A 23,755-nucleotide genomic window follows, 5' to 3' on the forward strand; every position below is an offset into this window, starting at 1 on the left:
ACCAACTATTTTTGTATGGGGGCCTCCCAGCTCCTCTTCCCCAGCATTTTAATGGTCTGGCTACCCAAGTTTATGTCAATAACTCTAGGTTCACATCTGCACTTGGGTTTCTGTTCTTCGGGTCTGCTTGGGGGACTAGAAAAACATAAACCAAATTTGCTTAAAAAGCAGTAACACATGGACTCCATAGACTATAATGGGGTCCAATGGGTATCTGCCTGAAAAATGCAGAAAGAAAAGTCCTGCTTGCACCTTGGCTTTAGTGTGCATGCGTCAGTCCTTAGGCCCATATGGAGTAAAGCCAAGGTGTATATCTTCGACTTTATTTAAGAACTACACTTGTACCAAGAGCACAAGAGATAACTCTGATTAGACTCACTGGTCTCATTTCTAGGTAAGTATAGAAGTTTTTTTTATTTTTAATGCGGCCACAGATTGCGTTATGACAGGACAAATGGGACACTAAACCTGGACTAACATGGGCTCCTCTTCATGCGGGATTCCTCTTATATTGCAGACACACATATGCTTTACCAGCACGATTTTTAGCGCTGATCGGTCTTACCTAACACCAAGGCTCAACATCTGGCATAGGCATCAAATGTTAAACGGTGCCCTTTTCAACATACACCATTATGGCCTCCTCTTGTCCTTTTATACAACTTCCCTTCCTGGAAGGTAGCAAGGGTGGTACAAGAGCAAAGACAAAGGACAAAGAGTGACAAGGTTTCATCTGAGTGACAAAGGGAACGGTGCCCTTTAGAGGAGGATTCCTGGAAGTGATGATATGGCCCTGATCTCAACATCATCCAGTCTGTCGTCTGGGAATACATAAAGAGACAGAAGTATTGGGGCAAGCCTACGCACCCAACCGATGGCTCACATACACCAGGAGTGTCACCAGGCATCCAGGAGTATTGTATTGTTCCATAAGGAAGCATCTGCTGGGGTCTACCAACTACTGGATAGGAATACATGTTGTATTTCTATTCTACCACAAGTGTCTGAATACTTATTGGTAGACAGTGTACTCTGGTGTCTAAAAAGGTATGCAAAATTATTTTTTTCTTCCAAGTTAATAATACTACTGAGGATTGAGTTGGTAGCTTTTGTAAATTTTTTATTATAAAAAAATCTATATACAAGATATATTCATTTGTACAATTTTAAGAATTCACATTGAGCAAAATTCTCCACATATAATTAATATATTTCAGTTTCGGAATATGATAAACATACCTGTAAGGGACAATACAAGTGTTTTTTGCCCCCTTTCCAGCTGCCTACAGTCTCCACTCCGGGAGCTTTGAGGCTTACTGTATACATTGAGCTTATTAATATTAGTATGCAAGGAGCTCCCCCTAGAGGTGGGTACGGGTGGCTAGATGTTTACCATTTAACACCACATCTATTTAGGCAATTTAGAGTTATCTACCAAGAACCCTTAAAAATTCATCCTCTCTCCAACCTGAAGTAACTGATAACAGGGAACAATAGATTCCAGTTAAATTAGCGTACATGAGATAGATCTGCTGGAGAATTTCTTTAAACAACTTAGGTCAGATGCAATGGAGAAGAATCTATTAACCAAATTATTACGATTTTGCTGTAGATTTTTCTGGCCAAGGCACCTCCACCCAGCAACGATGTCTGTCTTGCTTGTTTCACAATTGAAGAAAGCGGCAAGTGAGGGGCAGAATATGGGATGTGGTCAATCTTTACCTCGAAAAAGGGCCGTGCGACAAAGATGTTCCATGTAAACAACCACTTACACCAGTAAACTACCCCCCCTCCAACATGTACATCCCGTCATTAACATTAAGCATTGTCTATGTACGAGGTATGGCGTAGATCTCAAAGGGTTTGGGGAAGTTTGTAAACCCCACTGAAGGAGTAAGGTCCAGTTTGGCTCCAGGTACCGGCTGGAAAGTAAAATTTTGCAACAGCGTTGCAAAGAATAAGAATAGCTCCATTTTAGCCAAGGTTTCCCCAGCACAACTTCTTTTACCTACAAAGAATAACAGAGAAAATTAATATTAGATGCCTGATAACATGAGATTACATCTTCATGGATATACTGGAAGATTTTATACATATTTGATATAAAGCATTAGACCTTTTTTTGGTCAACTTTGGATTGATATGGTTGCATGAGAGATAGGATCGTTTTATAAAATTGTAATCTGGCCTTATTGTACCTACTTTGGACAAACTTCCAGGTGTATATGTAAGAAAAAAACAATGGGTATGGGTCTCACACGTTGTTACGGGTCTGTGTATATGGGCGGCTGTATGTCTGAACTCAATGTGAACTACTGCGAAGACTCTGCAGCGTGAAAATCTTATGTGAACTACTGCAGAACCCTGCAGCCTAACTCAATGTGAACTACTTCAAGACACTGCAGCCTGAACTAAATGTGAACTACTGCAAGACACTGCAGCCTGAACTAAATGTGGACAGTCTATAAATCTTACCTATCGAGAAGGGGATGAAGGCCTCATTCTTTCTGAAATTTCCTTTAGAGTCAAGAAAGTGTTCTGGATAAAACTCATCTGGTTTCTCGAAGTAAGCTTTATCTCTGAGTGCGGAGTGCAGCACTGGGAAGACAGTAGTGCCCTGGAAGGAAAAAATAATTTAGATACATTATATGATCAAAAAAATAAAAAAAATTTAAAATATATAAAGGCTCCCACTGCTCTTTTGAAAGAAGTCTAGAACAGTATTACAGATCAAGGAATTGAAGAATAAGATATAACTAAATATATGACAAAAAAAGAGAATTGTTGCACATCTACTAATACTCAGCAATGGGTACATGACCCACTTGTGTTACTCTCAGCTTGGTGGTAGCCAATGTAAAATGGTTTCTTACCTTTGGAATGAAATATCCTCTGAAGGTGACATCTTCAACTGCTGCATGTGGAAGGTTATTTGGGACAATATCCCCAAAGCGCTGAATTTCGTGAATGACGGCATCTGTATATGGCATTTGCTTCCTATGCTCCATCTGAGGTTGAGCCGATCCTATCACTCTTTCAATTTCATCATGTACTTTTTCTGCCAAGGAAGGGAAAAGATGTCTCTTATTATTTAGGTCTACACAGATGGTCACCAAAGGATTGTAGAACAAGAAGACGTTCAGGGGAAATACAGTATGTGTCAAAAAATGGTCTGTTTAAGGGTGGGCGTTTCTACCTCTTAAACCTAAGCCAATGTATATTTACAGAGCAGGATAATTTTTAATGAGAACTCCATCCTTGGACGTTGGTCACTTTCTGTTACATTTAACATGAAAACTAAGGCTAGTCTTACACGACCGTAATGGTTTTTGCGCTCCGCAATTTTCGGATCCGCAACACAAATTTCACTCTAAAAACTCATTCCACAGACGTCCGTGCCCAACCAAAGCCGCGAAGGGCATCCGCAACCTTCCGTGTGTATCAGTATTATGCGGATCCGCAAACAACAAAATACACCAAAAAACACACATGTTGACATGCACAATTGCGGATATACACTAATGTATGTTCAGTGTATATCCGCATAACTGCACGCGCCCATAGACTTGTATGGGACAGTCCGTGCCGTAAAAACACGGCCATTACGGACATGCGGTATACTGTCCGGACCACGGTTGAGGCACACCACACCACGGACAAAAACTACGGTGGTGTAAGAGGCCTCATAGAAAACTATGGGACCGTAAATGGTCCGCAATTTTAATCCCGCAATTGCGGACCATTTGCGGTGTAAAACTACGGTCATGTAAGACCAGCCTAAGAAAATAAAGAGAAAATAAACAAACTAAAGAAAGGACATAGCATCATAACTGTACTCCGCACATCTAAGGGAGGATTATGTTTGTTTCTAAAGCCAACCGGCAGCCAAGGTTGGGTGCCCTGCAGTCAGATCATAGAAATAAAAAAAACAGGCTTAAAATAGGTTGAGAGAGGCTTAAAATAACAAACACGGTATGCTCATCTCTTCTTTCAGCCGGGAATCCACCCCAGAGTCCCTGTACAAGTCCCGAGTATTCCTGACTTTTGGCCTGTGATGGCCAATCAGTGTCTGAACAGTGAAGGTCCAATGAGATGTGCCCTAGGCAGTGGCGTAACTAAAGTCTTGTGGGACCTGGTGCAGTCTTTTGTTCGGAGCCCCCTACGTCATCGCTACAGTGAATTCTTGATAGTGATGGTTGCGGGTGCAAAGGAGTTTAATTAGCCTTATATGGTCAGGATAATCTGTCGGTCTCCTTGGCTTATGGGCCAGATGGAAGTTCAAATCACAATATTGGTGGCAAGCTTATGGGTCCCCTAAGGCTCCAGAGGTTACCCTCTCAAGTCACGCCCCTGGCCCTAGGCATGCCCCACGTGACTGCTGATGCCCAATCACAGGTCTCAGTGGTGACCCTCGAGGCTAGATCGTCAATTGTTGAACGGATGAGGATTGCTTAGGAGAGGTGAGGGAAGGTGAGTATAACTGTTATGTTTACTCATTTGTCCAAGGCCTCCGCTTATTATACACTGGGGTCTGATGAGACTACAGAGTATAGTGTTTTGTTTTTGACAAACCCCCAAAATTTGGGTTTGGATTGATCCAAAACTTTTGTAAAATTCAAGTCAATCCTGTTCCATCAGAATTGGTTTGATTATACCTAGTCCTGACTTTCTAGACCTAAATGAGTTAATAGGGTGGATGATGTACATGATGAATTACTGTAAAACATTCCTTTTCTGCTATGAAAAAAGAAGGACAGGACCATTGAGGAATAGCTCCAGAAAAGAAACAAAGCATCAAAAACAATAAATATACTGTAAGATGAATTTTAAAAAATGAAAAAATTCCATGGAATACAACAGGTTTCATCTACGTAATGGAATATTTTTGTAAAACATTTTCTTGAGTGCTATAGATATATTTCTTACGTTGAATTTCTGGATATTTTATCATGAGCAGAAGTCCCCATCTCAGCGAGGTTGATGTGGTCTCCATTCCCGCAGAGAACAGGTTTGCTACCAGTACGGTCAAGTTTTCATTATGGAAATACTGAGTCGATTCCGGCTTACCCTAAACAGCACACAGGAAGAAAATCATGTTAAATACCAATTGGTGTTTTGTCCATGTCCATCAAATATTATGGCCTCATTTTATAAGGACATTTTAAGGAGTGTACAGGTCTGCAGATACGTGGCTGCTTGTATTAGGGGAGCAACATTATATCTAGGTAACTATGGCCCTGTGGTGTTAGAGTGGAGGCAGTGGTAGCAGAGTAAGGTTGGGGCCTATCAAGAGACATCAGAGTGATTCATTGGTTTGGCCAAACCTGAAATATTTGGAAAATTTATAGCGAATCTGACTCATTAAAAATCAATTTGCTCTTCCGCAGTAATAATATGTATTTATACCTCTTGTTGCTTGGCTAGGAAGGCATCAATAAGATTCCTCTGGTCATTTATGTCCAATTCTTTCTTCTGTTTTGTAAATGTTGCTCTTATGAAATTCTGAAGCTCTCTGATGTTCCCAAAAATTGTTCTGTGAGGTCCTGGGAGCCAGCCCATCAATAGCGGAAAACTGTTATATAGCTAAAGAGATACAGAAGTAATAGTCAACACCACCATGAAGGGTAAAAGTCAACACCACCATGAAGAGTAATAGTCAACACAACCATGAAGAGTAATAGTCAACACCACCATGAAGAGTAATAGCCAACACAACCATGAAGAGTAATAGTCAATACCACCATGAAGAGTTATAGTCAACACCACCATGAAGTGTAATAGTCAACGCCACCAGGAAGAGAATAGTCAACATCACCAGGAAGAGTAATAGTCAACACCACCATGAAGTGTAATAGCCAACACCACCATGAAGAGTAATAGTCAACACCACCATGAAGTGTAATAGTCAACGCCACCAGGAAGAGTAATAGTCAACGCCATCAGGAAGAGTAATAGTCAACGCCACCAGGAAGAGAATAGTCAACATCACCAGGAAGGGTAATAGTCAACACCGCCATGAAGAGTAATAGTCAACACCACCAGGAAGAGTAATAGTCAACACCACCATGAAGAGTAATAGTCAACACCGCCATGAAGAGTAATAGTTAGAGATGAGCGAACACTAAAATGTTCGAGGTTCGAAATTCGATTCGAACAGCCGCTCACTGTTCGAGTGTTCGAATGGGTTTCGAACCCCATTATAGTCTATGGGGAACATAAACTCGTTAAGGGGGAAACCCAAATTCGTGTCTGGAGGGTCACCAAGTCCACTATGACACCCCAGGAAATGATACCAACACCCTGGAATGACACTGGGACAGCAGGGGAAGCATGTCTGGGGGCATAAAAGTCACTTTATTTCATGGAAATCCCTGTCAGTTTGCGATTTTCGCAAGCTAACTTTTCCCCATAGAAATGCATTGGCCAGTGCTGATTGGCCAGAGTACGGAACTCGACCAATCAGCGCTGGCTCTGCTGGAGGAGGCGGAGTCTAAGATAGCTCCACACCAGTCTCCATTCAGGTCCGACCTTAGACTCCGCCTCCTCCGGCAGAGCCAGCGCTGATTGGCCGAAGGCTGGCCAATGCATTCCTATGCGAATGCAGACTTAGCAGTGCTGAGTCAGTTTTGCTCAACTACACATCTGATGCACACTCGGCACTGCTACATCAGATGTAGCAATCTGATGTAGCAGAGCCGAGGGTGCACTAGAACCCCTGTGCAAACTCAGTTCACGCTAATAGAATGCATTGGCCAGCGCTGATTGGCCAATGCATTCTATTAGCCCGATGAAGTAGAGCTGAATGTGTGTGCTAAGCACACACATTCAGCACTGCTTCATCAAGCCAATACAATGCATTAGCCAGTGCTGATTGGCCAGAGTACGGAATTCGGCCAATCAGCGCTGGCCAATGCATTCTATTAGCCCGATGAAGTAGAGCTGAATGTGTGTGCTAAGCACACACATTCAGCACTGCTTCATCAAGCCAATACAATGCATTAGCCAGTGCTGATTGGCCAGAGTACGGAATTCGGCCAATCAGCGCTGGCTCTGCTGGAGGAGGCGGAGTCTAAGGTCGGACCTGAATGGAGACTGGTGTGGAGCGATCTTAGACTCCGCCTCCTCCAGCAGAGCCAGCGCTGATTGGTCGAGTTCCGTACTCTGGCCAATCAGCGCTGGCCAATGCATTCTATTAGCCCGATGAAGTAGAGCTGAATGTGTGTGCTTAGCACACACATTCAGCTCTACTTCATCAGGCTAATAGAATACATTGGCCAATCAGCGCTGGCCAATGCATTCTATTAGCTTGATGAAGCAGAGTGTGCACAAGGGTTCAAGCGCACCCTCGGCTCTGATGTAGCAGAGCTGAGGGTGCACAAGGGTTCAAGTGCACCCTCGGCTCTCCTACATCAGAGCCGAGGGTGCGCTTGAACCCTTGTGCAGCCTCGGCTCTGCTACATCAGAGCCGAGGGTGCGCTTGAACCCTTGTGCACACTCTGCTTCATCAAGCTAATAGAATGCATTGGCCAGCACTGATTGGCCAGAGTACGGAATTCGGCCAATCAGCGCTGGCCAATGCATCCCTATGGGAAAAAGTTTATCTCACAAAAATCACAATTACACACCCGATAGAGCCCCAAAAAGTTATTTTTAATAACATTCCCCCCTAAATAAAGGTTATCCCTAGCTATCCCTGCCTGTACAGCTATCCCTGTCTCATAGTCACAAAGTTCACATTCTCATATGACCCGGATTTGAAATCCACTATTCGTCTAAAATGGAGGTCACCTGATTTCGGCAGCCAATGACTTTTTCCAATTTTTTTCAATGCCCCCAGTGTCGTAGTTCCTGTCCCACCTCCCCTGCGCTGTTATTGGTGCAAAAAAGGCGCCAGGGAAGGTGGGAGGGGAATCGAATTTTGGCGCACTTTACCACGTGGTGTTCGATTCGATTCGAACATGGCGAACACCCTGATATCCGATCGAACATGTGTTCGATAGAACACTGTTCGCTCATCTCTAGTAATAGTCAACACCACCATGAAGTGTAATAGTCAATAGAGATGAGCGAACAGTGTTCTATCGAACACATGTTCGATCGGATATCAGGGTGTTCGCCATGTTCGAATCGAATCGAACACCACGTGGTAAAGTGCGCCAAAATTCGATTCCCCTCCCACCTTCCCTGGCGCCTTTTTTGCACCAATAACAGCGCAGGGGAGGTGGGACAGGAACTACGACACTGGGGGCATTGAAAAAAATTGGAAAAAGTCATTGGCTGCCGAAATCAGGTGACCTCCATTTTAGACGAATAGTGGATTTCAAATCCGGGTCATATGAGAATGTGAACTTTGTGACTATGAGACAAGGATAGCTGTACAGGCAGGGATAGCTAGGGATAACCTTTATTTAGGGGGGAATGTTATTAAAAATAACTTTTTGGGGCTCTATCGGGTGTGTAATTGTGATTTTTGTGAGATAAACTTTTTCCCATAGGGATGCATTGGCCAGCGCTGATTGGCCGAATTCCGTACTCTGGCCAATCAGTGCTGGCCAATGCATTCTATTAGCTTGATGAAGCAGAGTGTGCACAAGGGTTCAAGCGCACCCTCGGCTCTGATGTAGCAGAGCCGAGGCTGCACAAGGGTTCAAGCGCACCCTCGGCTCTGATGTAGGAGAGCCGAGGGTGCACTTGAACCCTTGTGCACCCTCAGCTCTGCTACATCAGAGCCGAGGGTGCGCTTGAACCCTTGTGCACACTCTGCTTCATCAAGCTAATAGAATGCATTGGCCAGCGCTGATTGGCCAATGTATTCTATTAGCCTGATGAAGTAGAGCTGAATGTGTGTGCTAAGCACACACATTCAGCTCTACTTCATCGGGCTAATAGAATGCATTGGCCAGCGCTGATTGGCCAGAGTACGGAACTCGACCAATCAGCGCTGGCTCTGCTGGAGGAGGCGGAGTCTAAGATCGCTCCACACCAGTCTCCATTCAGGTCCGACCTTAGACTCCGCCTCCTCCGGCAGAGCCAGCGCTGATTGGCCGAATTCCGTACTCTGGCCAATCAGCACTGGCTAATGCATTGTATTGGCTTGATGAAGCAGTGCTGAATGTGTGTGCTTAGCACACACATTCAGCTCTACTTCATCGGGCTAATAGAATGCATTGGCCAATCAGCGCTGGCCAATGCATTCTATTAGCGTGAACTGAGTTTGCACAGGGGTTCTAGTGCACCCTCGGCTCTGCTACATCAGATTGCTACATCTGATGTAGCAGTGCCGAGTGTGCATCAGATGTGTAGTTGAGCAAAACTGACTCAGCACTGCTAAGTCTGCATTCGCATAGGAATGCATTGGCCAGCCTTCGGCCAATCAGCGCTGGCTCTGCCGGAGGAGGCGGAGTCTAAGGTCGGACCTGAATGGAGACTGGTGTGGAGCTATCTTAGACTCCGCCTCCTCCAGCAGAGCCAGCGCTGATTGGTCGAGTTCCGTACTCTGGCCAATCAGCACTGGCCAATGCATTTCTATGGGGAAAAGTTAGCTTGCGAAAATCGCAAACTGACAGGGATTTCCATGAAATAAAGTGACTTTTATGCCCCCAGACATGCTTCCCCTGCTGTCCCAGTGTCATTCCAGGGTGTTGGTATCATTTCCTGGGGTGTCATAGTGGACTTGGTGACCCTCCAGACACGAATTTGGGTTTCCCCCTTAACGAGTTTATGTTCCCCATAGACTATAATGGGGTTCGAAACCCATTCGAACACTCGAACAGTGAGCGGCTGTTCGAATCGAATTTCGAACCTCGAACATTTTAGTGTTCGCTCATCTCTAATAGTCAACACTACCATGAAGTGTAATGGTAATTTCCAACAGTCATGTTTTATATATAACAGCTAAATCCAGTTCTTTAATCTTTTAAATCTTTTAATCTCTCAAACCCTGAGCTTATCTCATTGTTCCATAGAGGAAAGTGGCAATGCCTTTGATCCAAAAAACTCATTTGCATATTGACAAAACACTGATTTTTCAGCAACACAAACAACAATTTCCAAGGAGACACAGATTCAGGTGACCCTAACCTATCTATCTTTTGGTTTGACTTGATACATTGGGTTCTAGTGAATCAATGACAATTATATTCTATTCCTATTGTTTGTGTTTATTTTTGGAACCATTATTTTTAGAAAACAATATAATAAACATAGTATATAATATAAAAATAAAATAAATATAATATAACAAATGCAATAATACGATTCTGACGTACCCGGATCCATGGGCTTCCCAGGAGTTTCACATTTGAATTGACTACACCCAGAAGTTTCAGTATGGTCGGATCCTCATAGTCAAATCTACTGCTGAGCAGTATGGCCACAATGATATTGGCTACGGCTGCATTAATAGTCATCAAATTATCGAATGGCTTTCCTGAAAAAATTGAAAATATAAATTTTTTAGTAGAAAGCAAAAAATAATTCTATGTAAAGCATGAGGAATATGATGAGGCTATACAAGTAAGCAAAATTTGTAAATAAATATGGCCCCACACTCCAGACTGCTTTGGATGAGCTAGAATGAAGAGCCCTTCTGTAAGAGTAGAACAGCCCATGTGTTACATGCATATAATTCATCGGAACGACCACCATATAACTACATGTAGCCAATGGTTTCCTCCAGCCTTCAGAAAAGATAGATGGTCCTTTAAACCTTTCCCTACATCACTGGTAGATAAGAAGAAAAACTGGAGACCCTCTAAAATGGAGGTACAAACCCCAACGTGATGGCCCACATGAAAGTCTCCATGACAAAGCCAAGCAAACTTCTCCTGTAATCCATATAGAAATCAATCCTATTATTATCAAGTACATTGAAAACAAAGGGTTAAACTAGTTTTTTGCCGTCAACACGGTAGGTCTTGGAGACTGAGAGTGCCCAAAAGATCCTTCTGCTCTATATAAAGGATGTCAGGGGCCAGTTCTTTAAATTACTTGTGAAGTTGAGGGACACTTTAACAGTTTCTGCTTTGGGGATCTGGAGCTTCAAGTTACCCTTCTGCTACCCTCTTCTACCCCTCCTACTTCTCTATATGTAAATCTGGAAAGTGATGGTCTAGCAGTGTCTGACTGGCCCACCAGACTACCAAAGGATCCTCCAGAGGACCTAGACGCTAACGAAATAATGGTCCAGAAGAAGTCAACCAAATCTGAAGGCCAATATGGTACCTAAGGGTTGGTCTTCTAAATCATTTTATCTAGTGGGCCCAAAGAACCTAAATTCAATAAGGCTGCTCACCTTTATATGATTTGAACTTCTGTACTAAACATTCGGCCTCCTCAATGATCTTGTTTTCGATGGTTTTCTTGCCCATTCCATAATCTCGTAGTGTGGCGAGTGAAAATCTTCTCATCACTTTCCAGTTCTCTCCATTGGAAAAGACAACACCTAAAAAAAATGAAAACGTGTTATAGACACCTATAGCATATGGGTTCTTAAACAAGTCTACTGGCAGAAAAGTAGTTGTCCAGAATATCTTTAGGACAGTGCATCAATATTAGGTTAGTCTACTGGGTTGGTGGGGCACCAATGTGTAGCAACTGCTTGAAGGGCTTCAGCACACTGTTTACATTGGTTGGAAGACATGATTGGGCATTGATGGTCTGTTCTAAGGATTTTCCAGGGAACCTCCAGTCTACCTATTAGAGAGGGGTACACAACATAGGTCTTCCCTCTATAAAATGTTTATGCAGAACTTGAGTGGGGCAAGTCGAGGTCCCTTGTGAAAGAACTCCTTTAAGGCCTCGTTCACATCTGCATTGGTAATGTGTTCAGGGAAGTCCCCCGAACGGACTACTAAATGCATTTGCAAGTGGTGTGCAGTGAAAGCAAACGGACCCCATAGACTATAATGGGGTCCGTGTGCTTTCCGTGAGATCTCCGCACAGAACATGGGGACAAGAAAGAAGTACACAATCTACTTTTCTGTCTGCATGACTCGTGTGGAGATGTGAACTAAGGGTAAGGGAACTTTAGCTGAATTTCCAAAATTTATGGATTTATGGATTTTTTTTTTTTTTTTTGAGGGGGTGGGGTTTTGTGTAACGGAGACAAAGCATGAAAAATAAATACCATGGTTCTTTAATATTTTGTCAGTCACAGGCACAACAGGCCTCTCAGAGAATGCATCGGCGTGGTTGAGGAGCGCATCCTTTACAGTTTCGTACCCACACAGGATAACCGTTTTTGTCAGGCCTATCTGGACACTGAAGACTGGTCCGTACTTCTTGGAAAGCTGTGAATATGAGATATGTCATTACATATACTGTATAGTAGAGAAAAACTTACAGTAAATGTCCATCTTTACCATTCTGTCCAACATTCTGAGAATGGCCACCAAAATTCACATGCATGCATTGGATACCTATTAGGCTCTGCCCATGGTGGAGCTTAATAGGCAGCCTGTCATATTTGCAGTACTCAGACATAAATCTCTATAAGACTATAGTACTTCATTATATTATATACTGTACGATCACACATACGTGACTACCCATCTACTTTGAAGGCACTAGCCAAGATAGTCGAGTACATTGATTATTTCTGAGAGCCCTGTAGAAAATGTATGGTGGAATGGAGCTACCATTTGACTTCATAGGGGATAACTTAAAATCACTGGACTATCCCTTTAAGTTTCCTTGGACCAGAAACATTGTTGCTCCCCTACATTGTATTACTACAGAATGTTTGCATTACCTCCATGAATGTTTTATGAAGCTTTGACATGTCCAGTGAAAGAACATTGCCAATAATCGGCAAAGGCTTTGGTCCAGGCGGGAATCTTTTGTAACTCTCTTGTTTCTGGTTCTTTAAAGTTTTGACCAAAAATAAGACGACAATGACTGTAAGGAGAATCGTGATCAGGTCCATGATGAAGGAGAGTTCTGTAAAACCTAGCAAAGGAAGACAAGACATGAGTGATCCTTCAGCACAAATATAACTATTGATTTAAAAACATTCCACATCAAGGAGGAGTTTTTATTTAGGGTCCATTAAAAATGGATGCCAAATGGGTAACGCCTGGTCATAAAAAAAAAAATGGACAAGGAAAGGCTGCAAAATGGTGGTTAAAAACAGACCAACTTCTTCATTTATCATGGCTGAGAAATGGACATTGTCATGTGAATATAGCCTTACACTTCAAACACAAGTTCTTGTTCTGCAGCCGAGGTGTATGTGTGTGCCAAATGGTACAATAGTAAAGAATATTATGAGTCATTCTGGCGTTTCATTACCTGTATAAATGTTCTTAGTCTGTGGATTTATGATTATGATGATGATGATGATGTTGTAACGGACTGCAGTACTCAGCTGATAAGAGCTCACTTTATTGTGGCAGTTTTCCATTGCACGATACTGTGATCTCTGATATACACTGTTATATACAGCGCTGCACCTCCCATGAGACGACCTGAAGCAACCACTTCAGGCGGCGCTATGCCGGGGCCCCATGGGAGGGCGGCATTTTTGCTGACCTAAGCCAGTCCAGGACAAGCTGTCCTGGACTGACTTAGTGTCACCATCTCGGCAGCCTGGCACAGGAAGTGAGCAGTGGATTGGGGCGGCCCTGTGGACGCAGCGCTGCTCCAGCGGCCGCCCCCTCATGCTTAGCAGAGAGCAGGTCCTCTCCCTGCCTGCTCTCTGTCTGATAACGATGCTTGCTCTGCTCGGCCCCACCCCCTCCACTCGGCCCCGCCCCCTCCAGGCTTTCTGACGTCCACCTCAGGCGGCACAAACCCTAGGTTCACCCCTGGTTACATAGATGTTTTCTGAAGCTCTTGGGGTACAGTGTGTAATTTATCCCACCTCTCATGTGTCATTTATAATACTAGTGTCATCTTATGTGGTTGAGGTGTCTATAGCCTCTTTAGACATCAGATACATGTACAAATGTCTCTCTGCACCCTAAATAGCTAAGGTCGTGCATTGAAATCCGATGCCAGACACACACGTATAGCACAGGAGCCATTATACTGGTGCCTTATAGCTCATCATACAGCAACCCCGTAAAGTCTAATAACAAACCAAATCCATTATTAACTCAATCCCATGCAATCTAAAGGACATTCATTTATTTTGGTAGTGGTCCCATTAACTACCTATTGGTTTCCCCTTGTATTATGCAGTGAATAAAAATCAAGTTTAATTGAAATAGTCTCTAACTTTTCAGTCGACTTAGTGTCATTTCATAGACCATGTGTTTCTGGACCAAAATGTAACACACTTTAATTAAAAATGTTGCTACTTTTTACCTGAAAAATCTCCCTAAACTTACTGCCACTGTTTCTTACTAGGGACGTACATCCCTAGCAACAAAGACAGAAAGTCAATTGCCACCAGTTTAATGTCCCACTCAGCTACCCCCACAGTATAAAGTCCTTCTCTAGTTGTCCCCAGTTTATTGTCCTTGTACATTGACCCCCACTGTTTTATGTCCCCCTCCAGCTTCCCCTACAGTTTAATGTCCTTGCCCAGTAACTCCCACAGTTTAACATTAAAAACACTAATACTCACTTCTCCTCATTCCCCTTCTGCAGTGTCAGTAGTCTCTGCTCCCAGAGGCTTCAGAGAGCTGCAAGCACGATGTGAGTGGCTTCATCACATGATGCCTACAGCTCCAGAGGAACACAGGGGCTGAATGGTGAAGCAGACAGTGGACAGAGAATGGAGCATCCTCCGGGAGCAGATGAGTTGAAGCAGGGATATACCTCCCACCAGCTGAGACAGTGGGACAAGACCCAGAATCCAGGACTGTCCTGCTGAATCCGGGACTGTTGGGAGTTCTATGTTTGTTTGCTCTTGTACAGTTACTCCTAAAAGAATTGCATGTAAACAACCCAAACTATAATGGAGAGGGGAGAGGGGCAGACTGCTCCCTGCCTCAAAGTAAAATACAAAATGTGCTTCAGCCAAAGCGGAGACATTACCAGTAGAAAAACTGCTAGGATATCATGTATACAGGCTTATACAGTCATAGAACAGATTGACCAGCGAGACCCTGTAAATATTCAACTTTTCATGAAAACTCAGGTACCCTTTTGAGTAAAAATTTTAGAAAGTCTGTGTCTCACCTTTTGCAGTCTGGAGAGCTCAGACTATGTGATCCACCGGAGCAGTCTCTGATCTTCTGCTCTCGTTCTGAGAAGTCTCATCTTATACGCTCTTAGAGAATTATTAACCCACGTGACTACAATGCAGACTAACCTTGCTCCACCCTACAGTAAAGTACTGGAAACAGACAAGAAATTGTGTCAATGACCTAAGGTACAACTTTACTCTATCAGTGTGTAGATTAACCCTTTATAAGCTCAGCAGTCATTTCTGTTTTTATCTCACCACAATGTCAGACTGGGGTGCCAGAGGACCACCAATAAAATTCATGGGGGTCTACTGTACCTGTAAATATTAAGGGTCCTCATTGTCTTAGGAGCCCCTTCACCAAAATCAGAGAAATTAAAAAGCACATACTACCAAAGTTAATCATTCTTTAATCTCTTGGCAATGTCTGTTATACATGTACTCTAAGGCAAATCTCCACAGGTTAAATTTGCTGAGTCTGCTCCATGTGCAGAGTTATACAGCCAGGATGGCTTAACCCCTCGGATGCCACCATCAATAATTACCTTAGCATCTGAAAGCCTATACAAGGACAGGGTTCCATCTATCCCCCAAATCCCTCTACATTCTCCTATTTCTAAATATATGTATATGTATATATCCTACGAATATTATAAATGTGAACATTTGGATGTGTGTGTGTTTGTTCCTCAATCGCGTAAAAACTGCTGAACGTATTTGCCTGAAATTTGCCACATACATAGATTGGAACCCTGATTAAAACATAGACTACTTTTTATCCTGGTAAATTATGTCACTTCACGACCACTATGAGCAAATTTATGTTCAGACTACACTAAAGGACCCTTGATGACATAATCACAGGTCCTTGAGCCGTTCTCGGATAGGATCACACTATTTTGTGGGCGGAGCTATATAGGATGAAACTGGACAATGTGTAAAAGCTGCAGAAAATGGAGTGTAATGGAAGGTCAGGAGAGTAGAGAACATGTAGGCTGTGTGTGGACAAGTCAGAGGACTATATCAGGTGTAGACTTTGTGTGAGGACGATGGGGGAATGTGGTATTCAGCCTCTGATGGGGAGAACTGTGGCAAGTTTCAGCAACATCCCTTCAGCCATTTCTAACACAGAAGCTGCTCAGACACTGACTTAATAAAACACCTGTAATCCACATTGCGGGATGTAGCAGAGCTTAGACAGCACTGTAGCACAGCTGAGTAGGCTTTCCATATGCAAATATGTACATACAGCTGGGCCTGCTGCGCATATGCCGCAATGTAGCAGAGCTGAGATGCGGGAGCAGGTAGATCAAACTGGAAAATTTCAGCAACATTCATTCAACCGTTTCTAACACAGCAGCTGCTCAGACGCTGACATAAAAACATCCCTGTAATCCAAATGGCCAGATGTAGCAGAGCTTAGGGAGCACTGTAGCACAGCTGAGTAGGCCCTCCATATGCAGAGATTTACATACAGCTGGGTATGCTGTGCATATGCAGTGATGTAGCAGAGCCGAGACATGGGAGCAGGCAGATCATTGATCAAAAGCTGCTTTCTTGTTGCAGATTTTGTTATATTTTTTGAGCCAAACCCGGAAGTGGATTGAGCAAAAGGGAGAAGTATAAGAACCTCTTATAGATTTCCCTTTGGCTCAAAAAACCCCAAAACAATCTACAACAAAAAAGCTGTGTTTCCGCAATGTGGGGCCTTAGCCTAAGTGTTTCTCAATATATCATAGGGTGCCATAAATAACATAACTTGTCCCACAAAAAAAAAGTCCAATGCAGATTGATGAAAAAAAAAATGGGAATTAAAAACACAAAAAGTAACTAAATACATAAAACTAGCAGTGAAATAAGATGGTTAAGTAAGAGAATGATCTGCTTTATGGTCACTACTATGACATGAAGTACTGGCGGAACGCTTCACCTTTCCTCTACCCAAAAAGTTATGTCCTCATAGATATCTTGTGTTACCTTTCCTCTAGAGGATAACTCTGGGTCACCTTCCTATTTGTATTACTTAATCTGCTGAATGCCTGCCAAAACATCACATGGGTCACCGCCACCGGCCTCCCGTCCCCTGTCCGCAAGCACTATGATGTTATTGCTAAGCTGTAGATTGGTAACTACACTCAATCAAATCAGGCGCAGTTTGCCCTCTTTAAAGATTGGAATAGCAATGTCTTTTTGTCACTTGATAACCAATTAATTTTAATTTTTCAATCAAAACATCAAAGGGATCCTATTAGAGATGAGCGAACACTGTTCGGAACAGCCATGGAGTGTAATGGAAGGTCAGGAGAGTAGAGAACATGTAGGCTGTGTGTGGACAAGTCAGAGGACTATATCAGGTGTAGACTTTGTGTGAGGACGATGGGGGAATGTGGTATTCAGCCTCTGATGGGGAGAACTGTGGCAAGTTTCAGCAACATCCCTTCAGCCATTTCTAACACAGAAGCTGCTCAGACACTGACTTAATAAAACACCTGTAATCCACATTGCGGGATGTAGCAGAGCTTAGACAGCACTGTAGCACAGCTGAGTAGGCTTTCCATATGCAAATATGTACATACAGCTGGGCCTGCTGCGCATATGCCGCAATGTAGCAGAGCTGAGATGCGGGAGCAGGTAGATCAAACTGGAAAATTTCAGCAACATTCATTCAACCGTTTCTAACACAGCAGCTGCTCAGACGCTGACATAAAAACATCCCTGTAATCCAAATGGCCAGATGTAGCAGAGCTTAGGGAGCACTGTAGCACAGCTGAGTAGGCCCTCCATATGCAGAGATTTACATACAGCTGGGTATGCTGTGCATATGCAGTGATGTAGCAGAGCCGAGACATGGGAGCAGGCAGATCATTGATCAAAAGCTGCTTTCTTGTTGCAGATTTTGTTATATTTTTTGAGCCAAACCCGGAAGTGGATTGAGCAAAAGGGAGAAGTATAAGAACCTCTTATAGATTTCCCTTTGGCTCAAAAAACCCCAAAACAATCTACAACAAAAAAGCTGTGTTTCCGCAATGTGGGGCCTTAGCCTAAGTGTTTCTCAATATATCATAGGGTGCCATAAATAACATAACTTGTCCCACAAAAAAAAAGTCCAATGCAGATTGATGAAAAAAAAAATGGGAATTAAAAACACAAAAAGTAACTAAATACATAAAACTAGCAGTGAAATAAGATGGTTAAGTAAGAGAATGATCTGCTTTATGGTCACTACTATGACATGAAGTACTGGCGGAACGCTTCACCTTTCCTCTACCCAAAAAGTTATGTCCTCATAGATATCTTGTGTTACCTTTCCTCTAGAGGATAACTCTGGGTCACCTTCCTATTTGTATTACTTAATCTGCTGAATGCCTGCCAAAACATCACATGGGTCACCGCCACCGGCCTCCCGTCCCCTGTCCGCAAGCACTATGATGTTATTGCTAAGCTGTAGATTGGTAACTACACTCAATCAAATCAGGCGCAGTTTGCCCTCTTTAAAGATTGGAATAGCAATGTCTTTTTGTCACTTGATAACCAATTAATTTTAATTTTTCAATCAAAACATCAAAGGGATCCTATTAGAGATGAGCGAACACTGTTCGGAACAGCCATTCTGAACAGCACGCTCACAGCACGCTCCCATAGAAATGAATGGAAGCGGCCGGCACACGGGGGGTTAAGCAGCTGGGGTTAAGTCTGCGTGTCGGGTGCTTCCATTCATTTCTATGGGAGCGTGCTGTTCGGATCGGCTGATCCGAACAGTGTTCGCTCATCTCTAGATCCTATCATTAGAATCCCTTTTTTCCTAACTAACACGTAGGAATAGCCTTAAGAAAGGCTATTCTCCTCCTACCTTTAGATGTCATCTCCGCGCCGCCATTCGGTAGATATTCCGTTTTCCGTCTTTATGACAATGAGTTCTCTTGCAGCACTTGGGGCTGGCCCCAGCGCTCAAAAAGCACTGGGGGCATCCCCAATGCTGCAAAGAGAACTCTAACTCTCTTCCATCTTCTTCAGGAACCGGCCTCTATGAGTCATCTTCCGGCCTGGCTTTCAATCTTCTACACATGTGCAATCCACTCTGCCAACGAGGCCAGTGGGCTGAGCCAACTGCACCTGCTTGCGGCCACTTTTTGTGGCCACTTACACGAGCTCTTGTAGTAAGCAGCCACAAAAAAAAGGCCCACTGGCAGAGTCGCATGAGTAGAAGATTGAAAGCCAGGCCAGAAGACGATGTGTAGAGGCATCTGAGTGATTCCAAAGATATGAGCACTTATTTTTATTCCATATGCACCACCCATTTATCTGGAGCATGTCCCCAACCTACATCATTTGAGTCACATAAAGAACATACCATATATCCTTCCCATTATCTTTGTGGTCCACTTTCCCAATCCTTCTGTTTTTGTGCCTTCACCCCTATATTTTGGCCCATGCTGCCATCTAGTCGAGTCACTTGTTGCCTGGAGAGAAGTTTTCAGCTCTTAGTGTTTGTTGGAGGTGTACAGTTATTGGCTTCTCACTTCCCTACTAGCCAAGTCCCTGCTATGGTTCTCATACATGACTGCAATTGAGCTGCTCACCATTCCCTGTTCCCATACTTTGCTCAACTCATAGGCACTGCTGTAGACAAACTCATGACACAGCTCAGCATCACAATGTTATTTGTGGTATCACATGAAAGCAGAGAGAGTTTAGGATTGGGGAAAAGTGAGCACTACACTGTATACCATTAAGTATTTGGACACCCAGTAAAGTTTGGCCGAGGTGGAGTTACAGTCGGGGATGTTTCTACTGGTATGGGCTGAGACCCTTGGTCCCAGTGCATGGTTGACTCAACGCCAACGCCTATTGCACTATTTTAGATAACAAAGCGCTTCCTACACAATGGGGGTTCTATGGGTCAGACCAATGTTACTTCCAGGATGACAACGCCAGCTGTCATGTAGTGAGGTCTACCATGGCTTGGAACAGTGACAATCAGGTTAACCGACTGGACTGGCCTGCCCAGAGACCAGACTTGAACCCTATCGAGCACCTCTGGGACGAGTTGGATTGCCTAACTAAGGGGTGCAGCAGCCGTCCAAAATCAGTGAAAGAATTTACCTGTCTTCTCCAAGCCGAATAGAATAAAATACCACTAGCCGTCATACAAGGACTTGCGGAAAGCCCCGGAGGGTTGAGGCTGTAATTGCCACTTGTGCCGCTCGGACCACAGGTGTCCAAATACTTCTTTGTAGACAGTGTATATGTGGGGTGCACAGAACTTTGCTGTCTCTTCCATAAGTTCAAGAGATGATTTCTTTTTGAAGGAATTTTCTGGACATTCCAATATTTTTGTAATTTTTTGTCTACATTTCAAAAGATAAGTAAAATATTTCAGACACTTAGAAATACAAGTGTAGTGTTAGTGTCCAGTTGTGCGCCTCTCACTATAGGAATGTGTGTCATTTTGCTCTATATGTAAACAAGAAAAAAAATGCTTCACCTTTCCTCTACCCAAAGCTGCCGTTATCTCTTGTCACCCTTCCTCCAGAAGATAATCCCAGGTCGACTATTACTCAATCTGCTGTACACCTACCAAACTTCCACCTCCTCTCTGCTACAGACATTACTGCTGAGCTGCCACTTTCTAGGTTGTAAATAGAAATAAAAGGAATACCAGGTCCTGGAGAAAGAAAAATGCTTTGGAATATTGATATGGTGTAGATTAGGACGCAGGTCCCAATGGAATGTCCTCCAGGGCAGAATGGTTGGAAGGTGATAGAGAAGAGCAGAAACAACAGACAGGACCAAAGATGGTCTCTTTGTTGCCATGTTGATAGGAATGGCCTGCAGAGGTCTCAGAATAAATAGCAGAGTTTTCCTATAGCAGCTCTCCACGCAGTATAATGTCCCGCAGTGGCCCCCATACTTACTGCCTAATACCCCATAGTGGCCAAACCAAATAGTATGATGTCCCACAGTGCCCCTCCATATAGTATAATGTGCCATGTGGACATGTGGGACTCTGTTACAGCCTGGGAACCTACCATCACCCACCTACCCCATGAGTTTATGGAAGCTTGGCAAGAGAGCAGCACCCTGTCTACCTGGATGGCTTCAGACTTCTTTGGGCAGTAGAACACAGTGGTAAGAAGGAAGGAGGAGGGCTTGTGATGAAGGACATTTGGGGCCTTTTTTGTGGTGAAGGAATAATAGTGCTGATGCAAGATACCGAACTATCAGCTGTGAGCATGAGATCTCACTATCTACCAAAGGAACGACCATATGTTATCGTTAAAACATTTCTGCCTGTTATATCTACATGTTGTGACCCCCCTCCTTGTGTCCTCCAACCACGGTCGGGCTGTATTATTAACATCACTCCGCACAGAGAACTAAATGATCCTGCAGTGTGTCTGTGTTTCTTTCTTTTTAGTTGCTATGTCTAGTATCTGTTTATCTGCCATGAGCTTGTATGTGTTTCTTTCTTGCTATATACTACTGTACCATCCATGAAACTGTATCACTGAAATTTCCCCATTGTGGGACTATTAAATGATTATCTTATCTTATAACGGCACATACAAAATGTATGAATTTTACAAAAATTTCAGGTTTGGTACAAAATTTTTGAGGTTCACAATCCACTAACTACTATTATACTTTGGGGTATCCAGAGTGGGCATGTGAGTCACACCAGTGTAATGACACACAGATGCAAGATTATTACACCAGCATAACCCACATGACCAGCGAGACCCAGTCACAGCCCTGAGCTGTCCTTTACATGATTTCCGAGGCTGAGGATGTACCAGAGCCCAGGAGAAGTGAGTAACACAATTTTTATGTTTATTCACCTACTCCGGGCTTCCATTTATCGTCAGACCCCAGAGTATAATTATGGTCTTTCCAGTTTGGATGTGTTCAGCCCAAATGAAACTACCTGGATAAACCTTGCAAATATTTGCAAAACGAATCTAGCAAGGTTCACCCAACACATACCCACCTCCAGTAGATGCCCATGCCTTGGAACTGTATTCAACTGAATCAATGGATGTGTAATGTCCCGGTACTACTTGTCCAATTCCCATTAATAGTCCTTGCAGACCGAGATGGTATGGACATTTGCATATAAGGTAAAGAGGTTCCTCCCCCTTCATTCCTTCTATATTAACAGTATTTCTATTTTACCAGAGCCAGCACACAGGGGGGTCTATTAATGCGCCATCTTGTGGATGTTTTGTGACGCCTGCCTATACTTCCCATTGTAATTTATGTTGCCAATGTAAAGGAGTATCCAGTATGATCAGGTGACCTTCAGGACCAATCAAGCTCCCTTGACTGGCCTGGAGGAGGAGGAGTTACAGTCATCTTTAGAGGGGGTTGGGAACCCTTTGTCTTGGTTTTTTGTGTGAAGAGTTCAAAACATGTGGAGCTAAAAAAAAATGGCAGCCAAGCATCAGGGGGCTTCAAACAGAGATGTCTTTTCCTCTGTCCTCAAGATCCTCCTCAGAGAGCGTTTTCCTCTGAATTTCCAAGTCTACAATTACTAAAGGATACGGACCTGGTTATCCATACATCTGGGACCTCTGCATGTATCTCCCTATTCAAGTAAGTCTTTGAGACAAATCTATATTTAAGAAGCCCACAGCTAGTCTGGCAGAATTTGAGGGTCAACACCCTGTCGACACCCCTATTTCCTCTCCTACATACGTGTACCCAGTTTGTTGAGGACTAACCCCCTGGATACAGGCCACCTTTACAAGTATATACAAGTTTAACTACCCAAGCAATTACTAATTAAACTATCCAAAGCATTCCTGCTCCAAGCTCCATCACCTGCTTGACTGGACACTATCTACAAAGATCGCTGTATTGTATGTGAAGAATTACTCCATATGCACATTTGTATTACCTTGTCCTGCTAGTAAAAGAGCAACGGCTACCCCCAAGACCTGGTTGTCTGTTGTCATTGTCAGGTACCACGTGGGGGTGGGTAGTCGGGGACATCAACCTTACAACCTTGAGCCCCAAACAACCACACACTGGATACATATTATAATCACCTTAACCAATACTGGATGATGAATCTGGTATATCTTTAGACGAGCTAGTCTATGCTCATACCACCAATTATCTGGCTTACTTTGAGCAACAATTTTTTAACACTATTTAGACACATTTTTGACACATTGTGGTACAAACAGCTGGGATCAGTTAACCCCACAGATGCCACAATTAATAAAAACTATGGCATCTCAAAGTCTATACAGAAGGACAGGGTTCCATCTGTCCTCCAATTGCCTCTACATTTTCCTAATTCTAAAAATATGAAAAAAAAAATATTCAAAACATTATAATCAAAAAAATAAACACAATTATTATCACCAAAGTTATGGCAGTCACAATATGGCGACCCAAAGCAAATTAGAAAAATGTTATTTGATAGTGTAGTAATCCTACTGACCTTCCGAATAAATCTAATACAGTATGTAATTTGTACCACACAGTGAACTCCATGAAAACAAAACCCAAAAATGGCAGAATGGTGGTTTCTTCTCGATTCTACCCCATAAATAACTTTGTAAATGTTCCTCAATATATTATAGGGTGCCATTAATAATATAACTTGCCCCACAA

The 23,755-nt window shown here is 43.2% G+C and overlaps 2 protein-coding genes across 2 annotated transcripts in view; both read right to left on the bottom strand.

Moving 5' to 3' along the window:
• Nucleotides 1-15,191, bottom strand: part of LOC142198294 (cytochrome P450 2C14-like) — a 38,350-nt gene extending 23,159 nt beyond the window's left edge. Inside the window, exon 1 of the mRNA XM_075269264.1 lies at nt 15,127-15,191. The gene's annotated coding sequence lies outside the window, so the exon portion shown is untranslated. The remainder of the gene's footprint in view (nt 1-15,126) is intronic.
• Nucleotides 1,368-12,970, bottom strand: LOC142198285 (cytochrome P450 2B19-like). The gene is made up of 9 exons (XM_075269253.1): nt 12,752-12,970; nt 12,128-12,290; nt 11,294-11,443; nt 10,269-10,429; nt 5,407-5,583; nt 4,927-5,068; nt 2,874-3,058; nt 2,476-2,617; nt 1,368-2,008 (listed from the first exon to the last, which is right to left on the bottom strand). Exons 1-9 carry the CDS (start codon nt 12,968-12,970, stop codon nt 1,830-1,832), a joined length of 1,518 nt encoding a protein of 505 aa, XP_075125354.1. The 3' UTR covers nt 1,368-1,829.
• Nucleotides 15,192-23,755: the final 8,564 nt, after the last annotated feature.

The sequence above is a fragment of the Leptodactylus fuscus genome, chromosome 3, assembly GCF_031893055.1.
Source record: "Leptodactylus fuscus isolate aLepFus1 chromosome 3, aLepFus1.hap2, whole genome shotgun sequence".
Lineage (NCBI taxonomy): Eukaryota > Metazoa > Chordata > Amphibia > Anura > Leptodactylidae > Leptodactylus > Leptodactylus fuscus.